The 22,657-nt window shown below is 48.5% G+C and overlaps 1 protein-coding gene across 9 annotated transcripts in view; it reads right to left on the reverse strand.

Annotated features, from left to right (window-relative positions):
- Window positions 1–22,657, reverse strand: part of Agap1 (ArfGAP with GTPase domain, ankyrin repeat and PH domain 1) — a 456,884-nt gene that overhangs the window by 274,751 nt on the left and 159,476 nt on the right. For 5 of the 9 annotated variants that reach the window (XM_013351734.2, XM_026786119.1, XM_026786118.1 and 2 more), the window contains exons 3-5: window positions 20,487–20,574; window positions 19,809–19,820; window positions 3,013–3,098 (exon numbers count right to left, since the gene is read on the reverse strand). In XM_013351734.2, the coding sequence (XP_013207188.1) occupies window positions 3,013–3,098; window positions 19,809–19,820; window positions 20,487–20,574 (186 nt within the window). The remainder of the gene's footprint in view (window positions 1–3,012; window positions 3,099–19,808; window positions 19,821–20,486; window positions 20,575–22,657) is intronic. The other 4 variants (XM_005361713.3, XM_005361712.3, XM_013351735.2 and 1 more) reach the window with 1 other exon arrangement.

Raw genomic sequence — 22,657 nt, forward strand, 5'->3', positions numbered from 1 at the left:
CAGTGCTCCTCAGGTAGGTAGGTAGGTAGGTAGGTAGGTAGGTAGGTAGGTAGGTAGGTAGGTAGGGGGTGTGTGTGTGTGTGTGTGTGTGTGTGTGTGTAGGAGGGCAGTGCTCCTCTGTGGCCACACTGTCTGCTCAAAAAACTGCCGTGGTGCCCACACTGCCTACCACCTGAGACAGATGGTGCCTTTTCTGGAGAGTTCCTGGTACAGCAGAGGCCGAGCTGCCACCAAACGCATTCAGCTCCCTGCTGGGAAACTACTACTTATTTTTAGGAAAGTCAAAAGGGGAGCAGTGAGGTTAATATATACCCAGCCCTCTCATGTCATCTTATTTACAGCAGCTCCCAGGGAGCGTGAACCCGAGGGAGTGGGGCTCCCCGCAGTGCCCAGGAACCCACTCTCACAGAAGCTGACATGGTAGCTTCTAGATCCTGTCTGAGTCTGGCACCAAACACCCTTCTCTTTATGTGTATAAAGAACAAGAGAGCCCCTTCTCTAAAAGCAGCTTATCCTGGGTGTTTATGGCCAAAGCAGGGCTCCCTAACCATCACTGCACATGCATGCATGTGTGCACGCATGAATATGTGTGTGCACGTGCACACACATTAACAAAGAACGCCCACCTACAACAAACCATGCTCATTTAAATGTGGACTATTTACACAAGAGTCTGAAAAACCCTCGTGTTCAAACAGCTCATGCTCAAGTCAAAATGACCTTGTGGCAAAGCTTTCTTGAGGCAGACCCACAGGCACTGGCAGATGCACAGGACAAAGTGTGGTAGTGCCTGCATAGAAGCCCGAGGACTGTCTGACATGGTGCCTTTACCTCGGTGATAGCTGATGTCAACTCTTGACTTAACCAATCTATGATCCCATAGGAGACCGGCCTCTGAGCTTGTCTACGGGGGACTACTTTGATCGTGTTGATAGAGATGAAAAGACATACTCACAGTGGGTAGAATCACCCTCTCGGTGTAGATCCTGGACTGTGTAAAATGGAGTGAGCTGAGCACTGGCATGCACTGATGCCCTGTTTTCTGCTCCTGGCTGTGAATGTCATGTGACTCGCTATTTCAGGTTCCCTGCTGCCCTGACTTGCCTGAAATGATGGGCTGCACCCTGGAATTCTGGGCCAGACAAACCCTCCCTCTACTAACTTATATTAATATGTCAGTGTATTTTACCACAACAAAGAAGCAACTAAGGCGCAGCCTCTTTCCGGAGGTGGAAAACGGAAGGTCTTGTCCTGTACATCAGCACAGGACAGGGGCTAAGTGGCCTCAGGGAGGTGGCAGGCAGCCCCTGACTTGAAATCTGAAACACATCTCTATCTCTATGCAGAGGATAAGTCCCCCTTGCCCACTTCTCTAAAGGATCCTGCATCAGAAAATTGCAATTTTGAAGGGAAAAAAATGAAGGGCAATAGAGCAGTAGTGTCCTCCACACCCAAAGCTAACAGCAGTAACAATTTAAAAAAGAAAACAAAATGAACAAACAAACAAAAATCCACTGTCAGTTTCTTTTAGAAGGCCATGCCTTCAGATAGAGTCTATCAGCGGATTTATAACAATGCGAAGAGAGAAACCACGCCCACAAATGAGCAAGGCTCTGCTGTGATGTTCCACAGACAAGTCTTTAACCAGGGGAAACATCACTTAAGGAAGAGCCCGCACTAGAGCAAAGGCTGCGTGCTCCGTTTCTCTGAGGACACACTCTTCTCAGGGAGCCCACACTGAAAACTCAGAGCAGAACGCACTCCTGCATACCAATTCAAGTGAGGAGGACAGATTCTGTCTTTAAGTGGCACTGGTTAGAAGCCAGAGGTCGCCGTGATCCAGCAGAAGGTGGAAAGTGTTCAGGGAGCACGCCCTCTAATACTATGCAAGCCACATTTTCATTTTCTGTGCCTTCATGGTCTTTATTGTACACTCAGGTATACCGTGTGATGGTTCAGGTCAGTTTGACAGCATCTAGAAACACGTGGGAGATGGTCTCTGACCATATCTGTTGGTGACTACCTTGGCTGAGTGGAGGTGTGAAAGTCCGCCCACTGTGGGTGACACCATTCCCTAGCTGGGATCCTGGACTGTGCAAGTGAAGAAGGGGGCTGAGGGGCAGCATGCGGTCATCACTCTGCTTCCTAGTGGTGGATGTGCTGTGACCAGCTGCTTCCGCCTTCTGGCCATGATGGACTGACTGTGCCTTTGAACTGTGAGTCAGAATAAACCCTTTCTCCCTTCCTTTGTTTTTCATGGGGCATTTTATCACAGCATCAGCAAAAGAAGCTAAGATACTGCAACAATGACACTAAGGGGAAAATTTTTATCTCCGTATCCCTGACTGTGCCTTCTAATGGCTTTTCATAGCTCAACTGGCAGCATTCTCCTGGACCCTGGTGTTACAGAGTGACAGAAATACAGCAACTCACAGCATTGCCAGGGGTGCTCGGTGCTTCAGCACCATCTACCTCAGTCACCACTGCTATCTAATCCATCTTTTACAGGGAGAGATGATCAAGACAGAAATGTCCTGTGTGTCTGCCCTGGAGGGGTGTGGGCTGAGTTTAAGGTCTTGGCTAGAAGATCAGGGTGTAGTAAGCTGGATAAAAACAGTGGTGCTATCTTTCTAGAAATTTTTCAAGGGAATCATGGTATACTGCAACTAGTGTTCAGTGGGGGGGCTGCTGGTGGGAGTGGGGGTGCCCACTCCTGTGCCTCCCAGTTCCATCCAGTGACCCTGAAAATGATGCTACTCTAGCATCAAATTGGGGGTGGGAGACAATTTTTTAAAAGCACAGAAATTTCTAAAAGTGACCCTGACAGAATATGACAGCAGATGTATCTGCTTTTCCTTCCTTCTTAAAAACTTTTTTAAAAAAGCCACATAGAGCCAAACTTCATGGGTTTCTAAATTTCCTTATTTTAAAACTTGACATTTCTTGTTCAGGCTTTTAGATAAAGTCAAAGAGCAAAAGAGAGTCTGGCTTGGATGTGCATGCGGTACTCACCTGTGCCTCCGGGGGGCCCCCTTCATCCCTAATCAGAAGTAGATAACTCTGTCCATCAACCACAATCTCCTTCTTGAACCTGCCACCTGCCACACACAAAAGGCACCATTACAGAAGGCAACAGAGGATTGGGGGTAGACAGACACGGGCTTCACTTGCGGAAAAATACACTCTAGGCCAGGTGACCGCTGGGGCAAGCTGGCCGGGAGAACAGAGGAGTAGATTTTAGATGTCTCCCACAGTGCTGCATTTTTAGAGCTGAACTCTGATTGAAACATGTGTCTAAGAACATGCTCCCTTCTGGTTAGCAGGCACGGCCTCCTGTTGCAATGCCAGGAACCCTGGCTGAGGAGCGTAGGCTTTTCATGTAGAACTTAATACATAAATCGACAGATTCTCACCCACTGGGAAGGGGGCGAGGTGGGCTCTCAAAACCCAGAAATGCTTTTTCATGCTTAGCAGCATCTGAGAACCTGCATTCTCCTCAAGGGAAACCCAGTGCTTGGGAGGAAAACATACAACAGCATGAGGATGGTGTCTCCAGAGTCACAGGTCACAGTTAGGGAAGGATGCCCGACTACTACACACGTTAGACAAAGCTACCGATGGAACTGCACAGTCGAGACAGAGCGGTGCAGCCAACTGACAAGCAGGTGTTAGAGACCACATGGGGTTAGCAAGAGACCGCCTGGGGCCCTGCTGGGGTACCAGGACAAAAAGGAAGGAAGACTGGCAGAGGGCAGCCCAAAGTGGGACACCAAACACATCCAGGACTGGACTACAAGGTCTGCACCATGGAGACAGGCCACCTCCAGAGACACCTGCTCTGCTCTGAGATGCTCAGGTGGGATATGCATCAGTTCTTGGCTCTCATCTTGGGTCCCCTGTGTAGATGCCTCACAGAAAGGACCCTAATGAACCCACTGAACTCAAAAAAAAAAAGTTTGCAAGAACCTTCCAGAGTCACTTCTGCCATAGTCACAGGTCCGAGCCACCTCATCAACAAAGCTGAAGAACGAACTACATTCTCCACACTGACTCAAAGTGTCCAAGGCCCTCATTAAATAAGGGGTTTCTGAGGCCAAGGGGGACTAGCCATCCTTCCTACGCAAGCATACACAAATGTGAACACACACACACACCAGCCCTCTCTCCTCCTGTCTGCACCTGACCTGACTTAACATGGAACTCTTCTTGCCTGTCATCACCTATTCAATGCGGAACACAATGAACCCTTCCAACACCACGAGACAAAAACACACACTTGTGCTGGGATGTTCCACCCTGAAAAGCAAAGCAGAATCCCAGGAAAGGGTCTGGTGGAGATGTTCTGGGGAGTGGGGTCTGTGTCAGCAGGGATAAGATAGCTGCCCCCTAGACAAGCTTGAGGACTTCCCACATGGGCATGTCAAAGCCACAGGAGAACTCAGTGACTTTAGGTCCCCAAATCCAATTCAGCTAGAAGAGAGACGACTTCCCTTTTTAGAAGGGCTCTGTCCCAGCTGACACAGAGAAGACACCCCAAGAACAACAGCTGAAAGTTCGCTGTACCCACACGCTATCATTATCAACTCTGTTTAAACCGGGCTCACCCCCAAACCCAGCCTCGTCACATTATCTCCTCCCCCTCAGTGACCCCAGAAAGAAAATGCCAAGGATGCCATCCTGGTGGGTAAGAAAATACAGAGTGTAACACAGCAGTATGAGCAGCACTGGATGGCACGATTGCTGCTGGTATTCACAATTCCAGCCAAGATCAGCTCATGCTTCTGAGAGCACATACCAACAGGCAAAGCTTGCTGACCGAGGCGAACAAACATGAGGCAGGGGAGCCGTCAGCCTTACTTCCTTGATTTTACTTCTGAAATAAGATACAGGGAACCTGATGTTTCTTGATGAGACAGATGAAGTCAAACTTCAAAGGAAAAACAATGTTTGCAAAGCAACCTGCCACTCTTGGCTCTGGGAAAACCCCTTCCTTCCCACCCTGGGCCTAGAGACCAGGCTAGAAACACTCACCAGGGTTTGAATTTGTGTGATGATATAAAAGTCTTTCCCATGGTCCTTTGAGATCTAGCTTTAATGATACCTGAGTGATGTAATCGTCCAGCTGCCAGAGGAACCACCTCTGTGGGTCACAGCAGCTAGCAGGCAAGCCCAAGACATGCTCTGAAGCTCCGTACACATAGGAGAAGGTGTGTATGTGGTCGACCTAAGGGTCTCTGGGTTTGGCTGGACAGTGGGTCCCTCCAGGAGTGGAACTCTGCCTGTGTCCTATCTTCACAAGTGCCACCCAGTCATTCCAGCAGCTCCTGCCCAGTGCCTATGGAGGGAAACTCCAGTGCTGGATCTACGTGGGGCTTCTTTGTCTTGCTCTGGATGGTCTGGTCTCATGCTCATGTCCCCATTACAATGCATTGTCTCCATAGCAAGAGGCAAAGAATGGGACCCTGGAAGGTCCTGCAGCAGCAGCCCTGGCTCCCCCTCTCCAGACATAAACAAGGACTCTCTCCAGTGACCCTCTAGCCAGCAAGCACCCTACACAGAGCTCCTGTCTACTCCCTTGGACCTTGCCATGGGAGATGCTTCCAGACAGCTGAATCACTCTGAACCATCCTGGAATTCCTCATCTTTATAGAACAGATGCCACAACCCCAAGTGAAGGCCTCTTAGACACAAACTGAGGAGGGCACCTTCTTCCACCCCAGAGGCATCTGACAGCTTCGACAACACTTACATCCTGAGATACAGAACTCGCAATTCCTATTTCAATGTTTCAGTTCCAAGAACACCCATGGGCGATAGGATTGTGCGAAGGTTCCAGAATCTCAGCAAAATCAAGAAACAAAAGCCAACTAGAGAAAACCGCCCTGAGATAGTCCACCCAGGGACCAGGGAACAAAGACTGTGAGAAAGTAGACCAGGATTAAAGGGAACACATCACCACCTGGTAACTCTGCTGTGTTCGACACACCAGGGTCCAGAGAAACCAGGCCCAATAACTACCAAAATAACACATGACATTTGTCTTCCACCATTTCCCAGAGGGAAGTGTCATTGGCAGGAGGCTGGTGCCTGGCTAGCATCTCTGCGCTGAGGTCAGGATCCCAAGTCAGAAATGCTAGACGCGGGAATTATTCCAGTGGATCACAACAGCTGGAGTTCGGGACCATTTGCCCAGGCTTCATCAGCCAAGCACCCTTGACTCAAATATCTCACGTTTTCTGAGAATCAAAAGTATTGTAGATTCTGGGATACGCTGGATTTTGTGTTTCATTGTTTACTGCTGAAAATTTCAGGATGTAACCAAATTCCAATTTCAATTTTATTGTGGATTTTTTTTTAATGGAATCTAAGTCATCTTTGCCCAGGGGTCATGCAAAAGTTCTCGGCTTTTCCAACTTTAGTGTATGTGCTGCCAACATATGTGCAAGTACTTACTATAGACTTAAAGTGTCTATCTGATGTCCAAATTCTAAATTATTCTCTTACAAGTCTGCTTTCTCCAGCCATACACTGGCAGTACATGGCTGTCCTATGAAGCTGTCCTACGAATGACTGCCAACTTTCTCTGACTACTGGTTATAATCACCCAACATTACACTGCACCAAGGTAGTTCATTTTCAAAAGGTGTCACCAATCCACACCTGACCTCTCTGGTAGGTATCAATAACCTATGTCACTCCATCTGTGTGTGAAGGTGCCGATGCCAGGGTTGGAGGTCCACCCTATAACTCAGGACTCCCACACAGTTGCCTCCAGGGCTGGGAACCAAGACAGTGGCGCAGCCGTGTTCTCTGGCTTTAAAGCACACTTTTAAAGGTCTGATTAGGGGTGTTTCTCACCACCCTACCTCAGCCAATTTCAAGGCGACTATTCTGAGACACTCACTGCAGAATCAGCTCCAAATCTGGGGCACCACATGCCAGATAACTGGGTTCCTTCTGTTTCAGCTCACACAGGAGGAGCCGTCACAGTTTATTCCTCTTGCATGCTGGGCCAGGGTCCCATCTCTGTCCAGTTCTGATTTAAGGGGTAAAAATAAAAGTAAGTGGAATTTTCCTATTCCAAGAAAGGAACTGCCTGGAGTTACGCACTGCCACAGATGTCTGCCGTTTCTGTTTCATCATTCTCAGTAACTGGACTAAAAGTTGTTACTGCATCAACAGTTCTCCAAGCAACCAAGAGCGCCGGCAATGCTAAGTGCCCTCTCACACCGACACTGCCAAGCATCTCACTGAGTAATCCCCACAACTGTCTGTGACACATTCAGCAAAGACAGGCCCAGGGTCTCTTGGGAGCCGTTCAGACACTAAGGTACAGAAAGCCCTTCCCTCAGTCAGCCTGCAGGAGAGCGGAACATCCGATTCCTCAACCTTCCACTCTTCCACGTGAATGCCAAGCTCCACATGACCCTAACGTGACCCTGTCTGCAGACAGTCCACGAGCCTGTGTGTCATTCTCCTCACTCTGGGACTATGTGGAAGACGAAGGGAACTGGATAAGCCTTCTCCCACTCCACACTAGGACTATAGCTCAAAACTATCCCTATGCCTCAGAGACCAAGAGGACAGACCCCCTTCAGAAACCAAGTCTTGTTTGTGTTGACTGTCTGGTCATGCACGCACAAATGAGGGCCTGAATAAAGTTACACTGAAGCTGCGTTCAAGGCCCCTACAAAGGGGAGGACTCATTCTCACAACTGAGCTAACCCAGAGACCCTTGCAGCAGGTGCCAGTTGGCCCAGAGTCCCAGTGCCGACAAAGGAGGAAGAACAGAAATGATGGCGCTAGGTTTCCTCCACTTTTAGAAGATAACTTTCTTTTCCCCTCAGTTTCATGATGAAGCTGGAAATGTCCCTGCAAGCATCATGGTCTCCCTGTCATCTAAGCAAAGGGGACTGAGAAGCACTGAGGACGGCAGGCCTCTGGGCTCTCCCTAAGGGAACAAAAAACAAACCAAATCACAAACGTGCCAAGCTCCTTTAAAAATTAATGTGGCTTTTAAAACTATGTTAAGTCAGTACTTTATGAGATTGGGGCTTTGGAAAAGTTTAGTATTGTGATATTTAAAAGGAATTTTGGACCACATAGCATTTTTTCAGTGGGAACAGGCATTATTGGTAATATACTAGTTTATAAAACTTAACCAAAACAGATTTCCACTGCCATGCTTTTTAAGCTTATGGTGGGAAATAAAAATGACAACAGCAGTGTGCTAAGAGTGAGTGGGGGCTAACCACAGAGCCTGCCCAGGGTCTCCGTGGGTGGGACACTGGGGGAGGAGGCTGACCTAAGGTGACGTCACTTAAGTCCATGCCAGAGGAAAAGGAGGAGGGCAAGGAGAAGGACTAAACTGACTCAGGAAAGGGCAGAATGAGATGAACCGGTACTGGGCAAGGCTGTGGGGAGAACCTGAGACTCCACTGAAGAAACAGTTCTCTTGCACACCTGGCTCCTAGGAAAGACTGTGACAAAGGCTCCTCACTTGCAGATGCAATGCCTGTGACCCCAACAATCTGAGCAAAAGTCAGTGACGCTCCACGCCCCGGGACACACGAAGGACTCTGGGAGAAAGCCGTCGGCCAATGCACAGGAGCAGCAGAGCCCTGATCCCTACCAGGGAGAGTGCTCCCTTCCTAGCAAGGCAACTAGAGAGGCAGGCAAAATACCTGCACCAGTCTGAAGCTGTGACTACCAAGGCTGGTGACAGTGACAGTGAGGCTCCCAAGGTCCCACAGCCTTTCTCCCCTGCCGCTGTTGAGTCACCTGATGGAGGTCTAAAAAGGGCACTTTGGAGGAACAGGCACTACGGTCTTGAGGCCTTAGTCAGTGTGCATAACCCTGACTGGTACAGATATCCCCCAAAAAGTCAATAGGGCTCCAGTCTCCACCAAGAGAGTAACTGAGCAGACAAGGGGAAACAATAAGAGCAAGAGGTTGGGCAAAGATCCCACTGGAGAGGGGAGGAGGTGGTGAAGCAACCTCAGAAGAAGGGAACACAAATCCCAAGCTGCAGAAGGAAGCCGTTCACCAATGTTTCACGCTCCACGTGACACAGCCAATAGTAACACCTGTTACAGTCAGGTGTTCACTAAAACAAAGGACCCAACAATAACAATGGGGGCCAATGTCTAAAATTTGGCAGAGAACAACTTGGGAATCAAGAGAGGGTTTGTCCAGGGCAGCAGAAGCTGGAGTAGAAATCCTAAATTATATACACTGTTACACCACTACTCCCCTAGGCTGTATCGAGACAGCTGCTGATGTCCACATGGTGGTGACATGGGCTACGAGACCCACTTCTCAGACAGTCCCATCACTGAGCTGTGCCTGACTGTGCCGTAGAAGAAGTTATTTTCACAAAAGACCAGAAAGTTATTTTAGGCTCTTCCAATGTCTCTTTTTATTTCTTAGCTCCCAGGTAGTAACAATTCTGATCCAGGTGATCCTTGCTGAAAGTTTCTCCTGGGTCCCCCTACTTCCTCTCCTCCTGTCTGTCACAGTGTTAAATTTAAATGTGTATCAATAAGCAGTAAGGCTCAGAAGATAGAAACTGCTGGTCACATGTGCTGACGTCATGGTCACAGGGATTAGGCCAGCCTCAGGCCCCGGAAGAGTTGTGTATCACACACCACGAGTGCCTCTGCCTAGATCCTAAGATAGTACACCCTGGAAACCTCTATGGACTGAGGCTGGACGGCACTACCAGTTTTATCTGGTCTCCCTTTTGGTCTGGGCCAATCATAGATACAACAATTACACAAACTCATTAGGGTCACAGGAAGCGGCTGTCATTTGTAGTCTGCTGTTGTATGAGGTTCCATCTGTATTGAGATTACACACACACAGTGCTGGTCCCGGTCTTCCTTGGGTGTTGTGATCTGTACCTATCGTAGTTATGACAAGCACATACGTCCTTGCATCGACCATGATTTCCAGGAAACATCATGAAGTCATGGAGACACCTGCCTGAGAATGCATACATTGTTTTCAGATCCACTATGCATGCCAACTCAAAGGTAGATGAGATGCAATGGACAGGCCCATTGGTTAAAATTTCTAAGAACACTTGCTACTCTGTAGATATAACACAGTGCTTGGATCTACCTCCATATCAAAAGTTCAGGAGCCAAAAGTGAGGCAGATCTCACTGCTATACTCCAAGAGAATGGCTGATCAGAACGTATTTTTTTATGCCCAGACATGCTGATTGGTTCAAAGAAAGGCATGTGATGTGAGCAAAGTTAATCAGAACAGTTCCTGAATATTTTTGCTAAAAAGAGAAACACTAAGAATTGAAAAGTAAAAGAGAAAAACAACTTTTCTCTTTACCAGTTATGAGCACCATGTACAAAGAGGCATCAATAAAATGCTTGGATCACATGGGGAGAGCTAATCAGCCAGCTTGCTGAGTGTTGGGGTGGGACATGTAAGAGATGGGGGGTGCCCTGTGGATCTGCGTCTATTAAGGTCCAAATATGCCCCTTAGCTGCTCCAGGAACACAAGTCACGAAGCCTACCCGCCCTATTTGTGTCCCTTTGGATGGGTCTCCTATCCCTTGCCCCTGGCCTGTGAGTGCAAACTGATAGAGTAAACCAGTCTTGCGGCAACCAGATCACAGACAAACGACAGCAGATACAAGCACTAGATATGGGGTCCAGGAATAATAGATTCCTAAATTAAAGACGGGCAGGTACAGGTGATGGACTTCAGTATAAGAATCGCCTATGGAGGTAAAACATCTCTGGGAAAGACCTTGTAACTGTACGTGTGAAGCTGTCTAGACGTGCCGTGCTTTCCCTGCTAGGAATGGTGTTGCTGCACTAGGAATACAGCTTGCTTGCTACAGTGCCTAGCATGCATGAAGCCTTGGTTCTATTTGCAGCATGCATAAACTAGACATGGTGATGCACACCTGCAATCCCAGCGTTGGAGAAATTGAGGCAGGTGGATCAGAAGCTACACAGTGAAGTCAAGGACAATCTAGGATATGCCAAACCCTGTTCCAAAAATAAAAGTAAATTAAAAAATAAATGGCTATGCTCAACTCTTGAGGTTCCTGGGACAGCAACAGCTGTGTAGAAAGCTAGCTTGGCTGTTTCTGACTGGAGACCAACGACACCCAATGCATGTCTAGTGACCATGAGAAGCTGGACCCTTCTCCGTGCATGCCAGCAGGTCTAACCTAGCTAGAGAGCTGGAAAACCTGCATGTGGCCAGATATGAATCACTTCCAAGTAATCACCCAGGAAACAACTTCTTCCTGGATGCACACGCCAACCCCAGGCCCTGGACCAGCATCCAGTGAGTCTTCGGCTTCTTGCTGAAGTAATGATAAAAACATGGATAACCCAGAGTTCCTGCCAACCAACTGAAAAACACATTTTGTTCTGCCAGACTCACAGATGCCAGAAACATGACAACCTCCTCGTCCTGGCTTTGTCGCCCTTTCCCCCTTGTTCACAGCATATGCTTCTCTTTCATTATGTCCTTCAAAGTCTAGTAAAAGAAAAAAAATCAATGTCCTTCCCCTGTCTTACACAGTATCACTGGGGGCAGAGCTGCAGACTGCCACATACAGAATGACAACACAGAAGGGCAGGTAGGTGACTTCCCTATTAGAGACCAGAAAAGCAGCTGAACTGGCCTATGGAACCAACCAACCAGTGGGCCCATACATCTCAAGACTCACAGATAACCCTAACCACTTGGTCGCAAGCAACATGGTGAAATTCGCCTTAAAAAACATAAATGGGCAGATTTTAAAACCACTCCAGTTTTATTAGGGTTGCATGGATTTCTGTTCTTCTTGACATTACACAGGATCCAAGAACAGTTTGAAAAGAAGCCTAACATCTGTGCAGTGATCGTAGCTGACTGGAGTCTTTCAAAGTTTACTGGATTTGGGAAAGTTACTAGGAGTTGACAGCTTAAATGTGTTTCAGCGTCCCTGAGAAATCAGGCTGGGTGTTTACCGCAGCGTTTGTTTCTAAGAGACTAAGTAAACATCCACTAACAAACTATTTCAGATCCACGTGCTTCTGAGAACACACTCACTATAGCCTGATGCTAGCCAGACACATGTTAGGAGGCCATTCCAGGCAGGCTCTTTGGGGGATATCAAGACTGAGGTATGGGACAGTGGCTCTCAGGCAACTGCTGGATGTTAAGTGACCACCAGGAACCCGCTGCAGCACGTGACATGAGCAATTCAAGAAAAAGAGAGAAAGCAACTCAAAGCCCACATGGGAAACCTGGTGCCCTGGCTTCTACTGCACATGACACCCATGATCTTGTACCTATCCATGAAGGTGGCAAAGACCCTAGAGCTTCCAGACCTGGGAGAGGGGACCAACCAGTTCACATCCCATTCTCTGATCTAGGATGCTCGTTTTAAGCGGTGGTCCCAGGTGACATGTAGGCTGTACCTTTATTGGTCTTACCTTCACCTGGGGGGATGCCTGGGATACCCTGAAGATGTCTGATGGTCTCGTGTGGACTACTCCAAAACAGTGGACTGGTCCTCAAGCAGAGGACAGCACTGGTGGCTGCAGTCACAGCTGTAAGGACACCAGTGGGAGCTGAGCCTGCCAGAGCCGAGCATCCAAACGGGAGGAGAGGTGGAACTTCTCATGACACCCACAAGACAGGCCCACATATGACAGGCCCACACAGGAAGGGCCACCCATGGTTCTGCAGAGACAGGGCTGTCATTATACAAAGGCTGAGATTCTCTGGGTGCTCTACACAAATCACTGGGTCTTCATTGCATGCTGAAAGTTGCAAGGCCAAGAGGGGCTGGGAACCCTGACCGCTCAACAGCCCCAGGCAGTCATAGCTGCTAGCAGCAAGCCTCTTCAGGCATAGCAGGAGTAGGCAGGACAATCTTCGTAGCAGCTCTGAACTGCATTCTTAAATGCCGCCAGGTTATGGGGTGCATTTGGTTCCCCTTCTGTTGGTTCTCCCTTTCTAGACCTGCCCCAACATACACGCCCATCTCAGCTGACCACACATGTCTCAGTTTGTCTCCTCCCAAAATGTGACTGGACTCTTGTCCACAGACCAGCCACGTTTTCACCAAATCTAAAACCACTCTGTTGGGAGTATTGGACCACACTGTGAACCTCGAGTTTGCATTTTCATTGATTAAATAAAATTAACCTTGTGTTAGGAGACTGAGTAACTAGTGACAGAAAGTAATCATAGAGCACCAGAGGGCATCAGGGAGAGATAGAGAGACCTGGGAAGTAATAGGGTGGGGTTTGGAGTGGTGCAGCCTTTTCTGGTTGCGCCAAGCAGAAACCAGGGTCTTCCGGAGAAGCCAGCCTCTCTGAGCTTTCACCCCAGTCTCTCAACCTCAAGTCTTATTTACAAATAGGACAATAGAGATTTAGCTAAAGCTATCTTTAGTGGCAATGAAGGGGCGGTGCCTGTGGAACAGAATTCCCACCAGACTGCAGCCTGAGCAGCCAGGCTGCTGCTCAGAGAAGCAGGCTGCTTACTGTGGAGTTGCAACAGCTGGCTGAACAGGACTAGGTGAAGGTGCAGTCACTGTGCTGAAAGTAAACCACCACCACGCGGGTAAGCTCTGAGCTCAGAAACAGAGTGTGACCCGTCGGCTGCCTGCTCTCTTGTTAGCAGGGAATAACAAAGAGCACTGTCAAATTTTGGTGATTTGGGCTCAAAGAGTCTAGTTTCCTGGGTTTGAGACTGCTGCATTGTGCTGTCCTCCGAGGAAAACAACGGCCATCTTTATCAGATCAGCTGTGCCTTCCTCCAAGAGTCACTGCTGGTGGCCCTGTGGGCTGCCAACACTCTCAAAGACAGGGATTGGCGGAGCGTCTTCATCACGTGCTGAATGTGGATGTCATAAGGCTGCTAAAAGGCCAAGAGTTGGGAACCCTGACTATTCAACAGCTCCGGCAGTCATGGCTGCTAGCAGCAAGCCTCTTCAGGCATAGCATGAGTAGGTAGGACAGACTTCCTAGAGCCATTTGTTTACAACTGGCTCTGACTGCACATGGCCTCAGGGTCTCAGGAGGCAGTAGTGTATACAGGTTTAGAAAGGTTAATGGAAGGAGGCTCCATCTAGGTGGTCATGGGGAAGCCATCATCTACACTGGGTAAAGACTTTCCAAGGCAGCTACTTTGGGGTCATCACTCCTGCCAGTTAATCCCTTACCTGTGCTCTAGAAAAAGTCCAAAAATCTCACTGGTTCTTCGGGGTGGAATCATACTTGGTGGGGTTTGTCACTGGACATTCATGAGGAGTGGGCAGCATCATTCAGGGCTCACCAGGGCAACTCGCACAGCAGAAACCTTCTCATTCAGTCTCTCTCAGACATCCACAGATCCAGCCAACCCAGCTCAAAATACCCCCAAAATAAACCATTCCCACCGAGCACGGACATCTCATACCATCATTATCAAAATAATATAAAACTGCAACACATGCAACATTTGTTCTGTATCCTAAGTCATCCAGGGCATTTAGGGTACGCAGGGGATAAAGCACAAGTCACACCCAAGGACCATGGGGTCTGAAAAGAAAGATCTGAGCCTCTACGGGTTGGGGACATGCCCCACCCAAGGACACCTACCTAGAGGACTGCACTCACCTCCTGCTCACCTGGGGCTATGACTATCACACATCTACAGCTTTTTTTTTTAGATTTTTTAAAATTTATTTATTTATTAAAGATTTCCGTCTCTTCTCCGCCACCGCCTCCCATTTCCCTCCCCCTCCCTCAATCACCTCCCCCTCCCTCCTCAGCCCGAAGAGCACTTAGGGTTCCCTGACCTGTGGGAAGTCCAAGGAACCCCCACCTCCATCCAGGTCTAGTAAGTTGAGCATCCAAACTGCCTAGGCTCCTACAAAGCCAGTACGTGCAGTAGGATCAGAAATCCACAGCTTTTCCTAACAGAAAGAATGCACAGGCTCCTCCACCTCCCTCAACTGCTCCAGTCTCTTCTGTTGTGCAGGGAACACCCAGATTCCTCTTCCACGCAGGAAAGACACTACCATTCTCTTCCTTGTGTCTCCCTAGTGAAATAGCCACCTGTTCTTCTCTGCCTGTCCTCTGCCTTTCTTGGGTTACTTTGTGCCAAAATGGGTGACTTAGGACCAGACTTTGGATTATTTGCTTTTTGATTCTAAGGGAGAAGAAACCTGATGTGGGGACCTCCAGAATGTTGCATGTGTACCCTCATATACTTGTGCAGTTGGGGTATTGCGCATGAGGCCAGTGTGTGCAATCATTTCTGGGATAGTCAGGAGAGTATAGAAACAGGGCTGGGGCAGAGAGGCGCCAACACAGGGCTCCTGGAGGTGTGCCCCATCACACCAGCTCCTGGCCAGGCACCTACTGGCTATCAGCCTAGACAGAGCCAGGACAACCACAATCTTAAAGCTTGGCCTCCACATTTGAACTGGCTAAGAGGTAATGAGCAATGAAAAAGGCAGGGGGAAAAGAAAGTAGTCTTACATGAACTCTACCCCTGTGGACTGCACAGCGGGCCCATGAGCTCCCATGCCACACCTCGATGTGTTACTTCTTTACAGCTGTAGCAGGTGACAGTCACTCTTGGAGTGAACCTATTGTGCCTTGGTGTCCTACATCTTCAGGTGCTGTGTGAGCCCTAGAGCAGGTGGGCTTCAGCCTCCAGCTACTGTAATTTTTACCCAGATGTGGGTTTGTTTATTCTTGATCTGGGTAAAAAAGGGGGTTTGCTGAAACACGACTTCAACCCACAATTTCAACACTGTCCCATCAGCAGGTTGTAGGTGAGAAGTATCAGCTAGGGGCGTTCAATGCTCCCACTGCACGAAGGCAGGCTATGTCCACTCTCAGGTTTGTTGCCTTTAACATTAAAGTCTTCTATAATCCATCTACAGACCGGTCCCCCTCCTTAAGGCCACTGTGTCCTTCCATCTGCATAGCCACAAACAGGAAGAAACAAAACCTAGAGAGGCTGTCCAGGTCCCATGGCCTATCGTGCCTGGAGGACACAAAGCTAAGTGTCTTAGGATAAGACATGATTCCCAACACCTCCTACATGCTGCTGACAAGTTGATTCTTTTTTCAATCTCCCACAGAGAGTTAAGATTCACTTAAAACACAAGGGTTCAGTCTGAGGAAAGGCAGGTGCACATTGCATGCTAAGCACCTAACACATGAGGGGGAAAGTGAAATCACAAACACAGCTCACAACTCTAATTAGCAGCTATTAATAGGGCCTTGAAAGGGAGGTGTGAAGGTCACACCCAAGCTGGTGGTCCTGTAGGACTCAAATGCCAGCCGCACTAATCAGCCCATGTCCAGGAGAGGAGATAAAGGGGAAACCCTCCTCCAGAGCTCTGGGTATGGTGCCTGATTAAACACCATACAAATGGGGTAGAGCTGTGTCCCCCAAAAAGATTCATCCTAACCATCACCACTAAGCCGACTGTAGTGGCCCTCAATTGTAACTCCAACCCTCAGGAGGCTGGCTGGGGTGGCAGCTACGGTTCAATCTGGATGACACGCTGAGTCTCAGCAAACAAACCAAAAAAGAAACAAACCAACGCAAAAGCCCATGCTGGGGACGAGTGGGACCTGTTATTTGAAACAGAGCCTGGAGTTATTAGAGTCCAAATGAAGCCACACTAGAGTAGGCTAGACCATGAATCAACCCCCTGGTGTTCTTCTCCTGGGAAAAAGGAAATGACAACATGGAGAAACAAGACGTGACAAAAGACGCCGAGGCTAGAGGGGCTCTCAATAGCCACGGACACCAGGACTTCTAAAGCCAACGAAAGCTGGGGGAAATCAGGGGGCAGATACCACCATTCAACACCACCACGAGAGCTGCCCCGACTGTTTCCTAAAGGAAGTAAAGTTGCCAAGGGACCTTCCTGGGACTCTGCTGTCAAATATACATCACAGACACATTTACAAATACACTCGCTCATACACTCTCATGAAGGAGACCGACCGCCTATACACAAACCACCATCTCTGAGCTCTGTGCACGGATCACAGACTCCTTGCTGAGACAAACTATCTGCCCTAAGTCACTAATTAAAAGTAGCATCAAGCATAAAGTGCTTTCTCTGGACTGTATCTCCAAGGATTTCAAGTCAATTCTCTTCCCCCACAGAACAAAGTGTCAGCTAAAAAGGTGTCACTCAAGAAAAGACAGCTGAGCCACCCTGGGAGGCGCTGCCGAGAGGCATCTGAAGAAAACACTCTGGGATGATGGCACCAGGAAGTTCCTGCCAAGGGGAAGCTCTCTTCTCAAAGAGTGGATTTCTGTTCTAAGCTCCTCGACACATTATCCCTCTCTCAATACCCAAACATCTCAGGGGCAAGTGAGGATTACAACCAAAGGTATTTTGTATGTATTAAACCAGAGGAACAACCCCGAACTCCATGACCAAGAATAGGGAGAATCCAGTGAGCTGCACAGGGGCAGACACACAGCTATGTGGACGGTAGAGTGGCAGCTGTCCAGTTGATTGCTCTAGCACGGGGAGATTTCTGTGGCTTAGACATGATTTGAGTGGGTATGCAAAGATTTGCAGAGAGGAAGCCTGCTTCCCAGCGTTGACTCCTTTAACAGGTGGGTAACAGCGCAGGGAAACTACTCATGGGAGATGCTGTGTTCAGAAGGGACGAACACAGGCCTGGAGGGATCATGGCTCATTCTCAGGAGTAGCACTGTTGTAAAGAGCAACACCAGTCCCATTCCCACACTGTAGCTTCCTGTCTCGTCACGTCCCTGTCATACATGCTCTGACTGAGATGCCCTCGCCAGACCCCAAACATGGAACTGACTGATCTTGGACATTCAGCCTCTCGAATGTGGGCTAAACTAAAAATAAACCAGTTTTCAAAAGCAACTAACCTTGGGGATTTGTTATAGCCATGGAAAATGAAGGACCACAGAGGACAAATCAGAGGGCAGCAGCAACACAAGAAACTGGAGGGCCGCACGGTTTCAGCCAGGCACCAACCACAGTCCTCCTACACAGCTGTACCTTCCCACATGGGTGATGAGTCCCTGAAGGGAAGATGGAGCTACAGCCTTCTGACAACTTCCTGCACACCTGAGACCCCCACCACCCAGGACTCCACACTGCTGGATAAAGACGGTAAAAGAGATGCTGATCCCGCAGCCCTTATATACAGTTTCTCCAATTCTGTTAGCATGGATAGATGGCTACACTAACTCACGGGGAAAAGTGCAACCACCTCCCAGCTCTAAGTTCCCTGACCCCACAGAAGAATCTTGGGATTGCAAATCAGGAGTGTGAGGAACCAAAGGCTGATGACCTCATGTTCCTTTGTGTCCTGCCACTGGTGTAGGGCCCGTGGATCAAGGGGATAGGGAACAGAAACCAGCTGTCAGATCTTGAGGAGCACAAAGACAGTAACTGCTACCTGCTACATCTCAGACAGCAACACAAGGGCAGCTCAAGGGAAACAGACCTCCCCAGGCCAAGGGCTTCCAGCAACCCAGAGGCCTCCTCATTCGCAGAGATGCAGCTGTATCCTGTATCCCCTATCACATGAACACAGCTCTATCTTCCATCACACAGAACAATTGCCCTAGGTCCAAGGTCCACAGTCAGAGGATGGACAGGTGGGCAGGTGAGGGTGTGAGAGAGAGATCCTGAATTCTTTCTCTCAGATCCAAGAGTCCTCAGCTGTGTGCCTGTCAGTGCAGTGGGAAACTCCCACTCTGCAAATCAGGGGGAGGGAGTGTTAGCATCTCATCTCACAGGGTAAAATTTTTACTTCTGATGTGCAAACAATCAAGAGAAACACCACTGTGCTGATCAAAATAGAAGGTCACAGTCTACACTGTTGGACACAGGTGTGTTAGGACAGACTGAATGACCAACAGGAAATGACCGACACCACAGTACTGATCAAATGTAGATGTGGTCCTGCCTCTCCCTTTAGAATCAGCAACTACAGTACCACCTACCTCTAAATCCCTAGAAATCCGTGCCACAGAGAGACAGCAAGAGAACCAGGGGCGGGGCTGGCCTGGAACTTCCAGCAATCCTAGCCCAAAATGTGGATGCTGAAAAAGGCATATGCTTGCCTTGCGGCTGGGTCAGTGCAGACCTTTGGTAGATGGATTTTACCAACTGCACGACAGTGAGTCCCACAACACAGAAGCCCCAAGACAGAAGCGCTACCAACTCCAAGTCTACTCAAGCTGGCTGTGGCGATCGTTCACACTCAGAGAGGAAAGCCCTTGCACGGCCCTGGGCTGGTGGGTCCTATCTTCCTCCCTCTTCCAAGTTATGAGTTCTGAGTACCTGGGTCTATAGTTCCCACAAGATCAAGCCTTTGTCTATTTGGTCTCATGCATAAACCTTTGGATGCTGTCCCCTTCCCAAATCATCAATCCCGGGGGAGAATTTGGGAAGTGGGTGTTTCCCTGACGTGACAGCCGGGAGGCTTTCAAAACATGGTTGGAAAACACTACAGAATGGTGGCAGAGCCCCAAGCAAGCCCTCAGAATTTTGTTCTTTCTAGATGGTTCCACAGTCTTTAGGACAAGAGTTAAAGGGCTAAAACATGTGTTACAGGGAACACGTGAAGCTACTTCGGACTACTGCTCAGAAGACAGCTAAGGGACGAAACAGGGTGGAATGCGGAACTTAAAAGAAAAAGGTGAAATGAAACAAAATAGGATGAGACACAGAACGAGGCGGGAAGGGAACGCTACAGGACAAGGTTGTGCCTCTGCTCGCTCCAGAACGAGACAGCACTGCCATGAAGAAATGTATAGTTACCTGCGTCCATATCTGCAAAGAATGGAACAGCCAGTAAGAAAGAGAAGGAACCAGAAATTCAGTGTCTCAGAGTTGAATTTCAAAAGGTTACATGGGGAGAAAATATATTTTAGAAAATGGCTTGTGGGCTACACTTTGATTAAGGGGACTACGGGGTTTCCTATTACCGCTCTCATAATCTTACTTAAAAGTTAAAAAAAAAAATAAAGAAAAGAAAAAAAGAAACAGAACCACAGTAAGACATGGATATGTCAACAGAAGAATCAAAATGTCTAATGGCAAAAGAAATGCCTAATTCACATGCAAAATGATTATTACATGTCTGTAATACAATATAAAGGGAACATACTCAATACACACATTGATCTGGACTGCATTTAGAAATGCTGGTACTTCTGACTGCACAGTATTATAAGGTCAGTGTCCAGATCCGAGAGATGTCTGACCAGTACTCAAAAGAGTAGCACTGGACCAAGGATCAAGGGCATCTCATGATTAATGCTCGAACTGCTGGAGTGAATGCACTAAGCCCCTATCAGAGGGAAAGTATACCTAAGTCTCTATGATGCTTGCTGGCTTTCTTACGGCTTTGGCATGGGTCATCTTTAGAATATGCTAAAGAAAAAATTTAAACCCTAAACTCTAAACTGGTAACTAACCACCTGCCGAACAACATACCTTCTGGAGACTCCTCCTGCACGTATGTGCCTGTCAGGTATCGGTGCACCAGTGCAGACTTGCCACTGGCCAAGTTACCCACAATTCCCTGCAGAAAAAAAAAAAGACAATGGTTAGGGGTGGTTAAATCATTTATTTAGCTTTTTTTTTTTTCACACAGAGGTTAAAATACTCAGTAACCTCACATAGGGTTATAATCACCCTGACAAAATGTTGAAGATTAAAAAATGAACTCAGCAACTATTTCTATTGGAAACAGAGTCAACCTTGATTTAGCTGCTCCTGTCTTTACCAGTCCTGGTGCTGTCAGGGTGTCAACATAGCTGGTATCCTTCCAGAAATGGCCCTGCTGGCTTTACAGGGTACATGGCAGTCGACTGCCATGGGGTAGGAGCCTCCCTATACACTAAGATGGAAAGGTTCCACAGAACACGCAATGCCACACACAGAGCTGTGTGCAGATAGGGCCATCTGGTACATTCCACCCTAAGGAAGTGAAATTGGGAAAGCTGGAGGAAGGAGTAACTGGGATTGGGAAGGGAGCAGAGACAGCAAGCCTGCTTCTCAAAAGTACACAACTAGAGAAAACCAACAGCCAAGCTGTGGCAGGGACAGTCAAGGTGATCACACTGGGTAGAAAATAACAGGGGAGGGCAAGGGTGGTGTGGGTACCGCTGTCCACCAACAACCAGGGTGGCGAGACTGACCCCTGTGCTCTAGTGAAAGGACACTTGGCTCTGCCCTCCCTCCAGGAAGCTGCTCCACTCAACGGCCTTGTGCATTCTAATTTTTGCTCCACGACCATATATGAATCCCACGTTCTTCCCTGATGTCCCAACTGCCCTGCAGTCGATTGGTCTGTGTGACCATCTCCACACCCATAGGCTGTCCTCACCCTCTCGCCAAGCTTGCAGGCCTCTGCTTCCTACTTCCGGGCTTTGTCGCCTATATTCACGCACTATCAATCTCATCTCTACAGGGTTTGCTGTCTCCAGGTGACTAGAACTTTCCACACTGATTAATCAGAGCCCCAAATCCTATTCGAGCTCAGGACTGGCAGCCAGTTCAGCCATCACAACCTGAGACCATGTCTATTGGTTTCTGAATGCTTGTGTCCCCAGGCCCTAGGAGATGCACGGGAGAGAGGGATCTCTGAGAGGGATGGGTCACAGGACACTATCCACACGGAAACCAGCATATATCTGAATGTGGCCCAGCAGGCAGGAGAGAGGAAAGAACATCCCACCTGTGATCTATAGAACGAAACGCCCCTAAAACCTACCAGCCCCCAATCTGCAGGTTCCTTTGACTCCAACCTCTAGAACTATGAACACAGGTTTTACTGTTCACAAACCACCGTATCTTGTCACAGCAGTCTGGATGGGTGAGGGCGCTTTCATGCCACAGCCTCACCTGAGGCCAGCAAGAACACGGAACCTTTAACCTGACTCGCCACTCCTTATGGGAAGGGACTGTGCCTTACTCATCTTGTTCTCTGTCCTGCCAAGGCACCCACTCCAAGGAAGATGCACAGCCCCACGGAATCGGTGTATGAATGGCTGATGAGTGACTAACACTAGTGAGTATAAATGAGCTCTCTCTATGCTGAGAGCTGGGCGAGGGCCAGAGCATAAGGACAGCTCCTGCACAAAGCTGCCTCCTCTCCAGGCTTGCATCTTCCTACCTGGAGCCTCCACAATCTGAGAATATCTGCCTATTAATTATTCTTTTGCTCAAGGGTACCTGCTGTTTGTCAGCTTCAAGCTGAGAAAAATCCAAGCCACAGAAATGAAATGTTTAATTAAGATCACTTTCTCTTCCTGGAGGAAGAAATCCGCACTGTGCAGCTGGGATTTCTCTGTGTGGTGACACCAGCCGCTCTTTTCAGCAACAATGGGCAAAGTTATGGCACATCCCCGACCAGGCCAGTGCCAGCTATTCTGGGCTGGGGATGAAGGTGGCTTGGCTTGTGCACCCATCTCACAGATGTGAGCATCATTGTTTTAACTTGAAACACTGGCAGAAACTACCATCTGTTAGGATGTGGCCCTCCTGTGAAATTGTGACAACCACTCCTGAGTGTCACCTGCACAGAAGGAAATAACTCAGCCAATGGGCTTCATGGACAGAAAGGGGGCACCCTGATAATGACAGAGCTGGGTACATCAGAC

Source organism: Microtus ochrogaster, linkage group LG4 (genome assembly GCF_000317375.1).
Source record: "Microtus ochrogaster isolate Prairie Vole_2 linkage group LG4, MicOch1.0, whole genome shotgun sequence".
NCBI lineage: Eukaryota > Metazoa > Chordata > Mammalia > Rodentia > Cricetidae > Microtus > Microtus ochrogaster.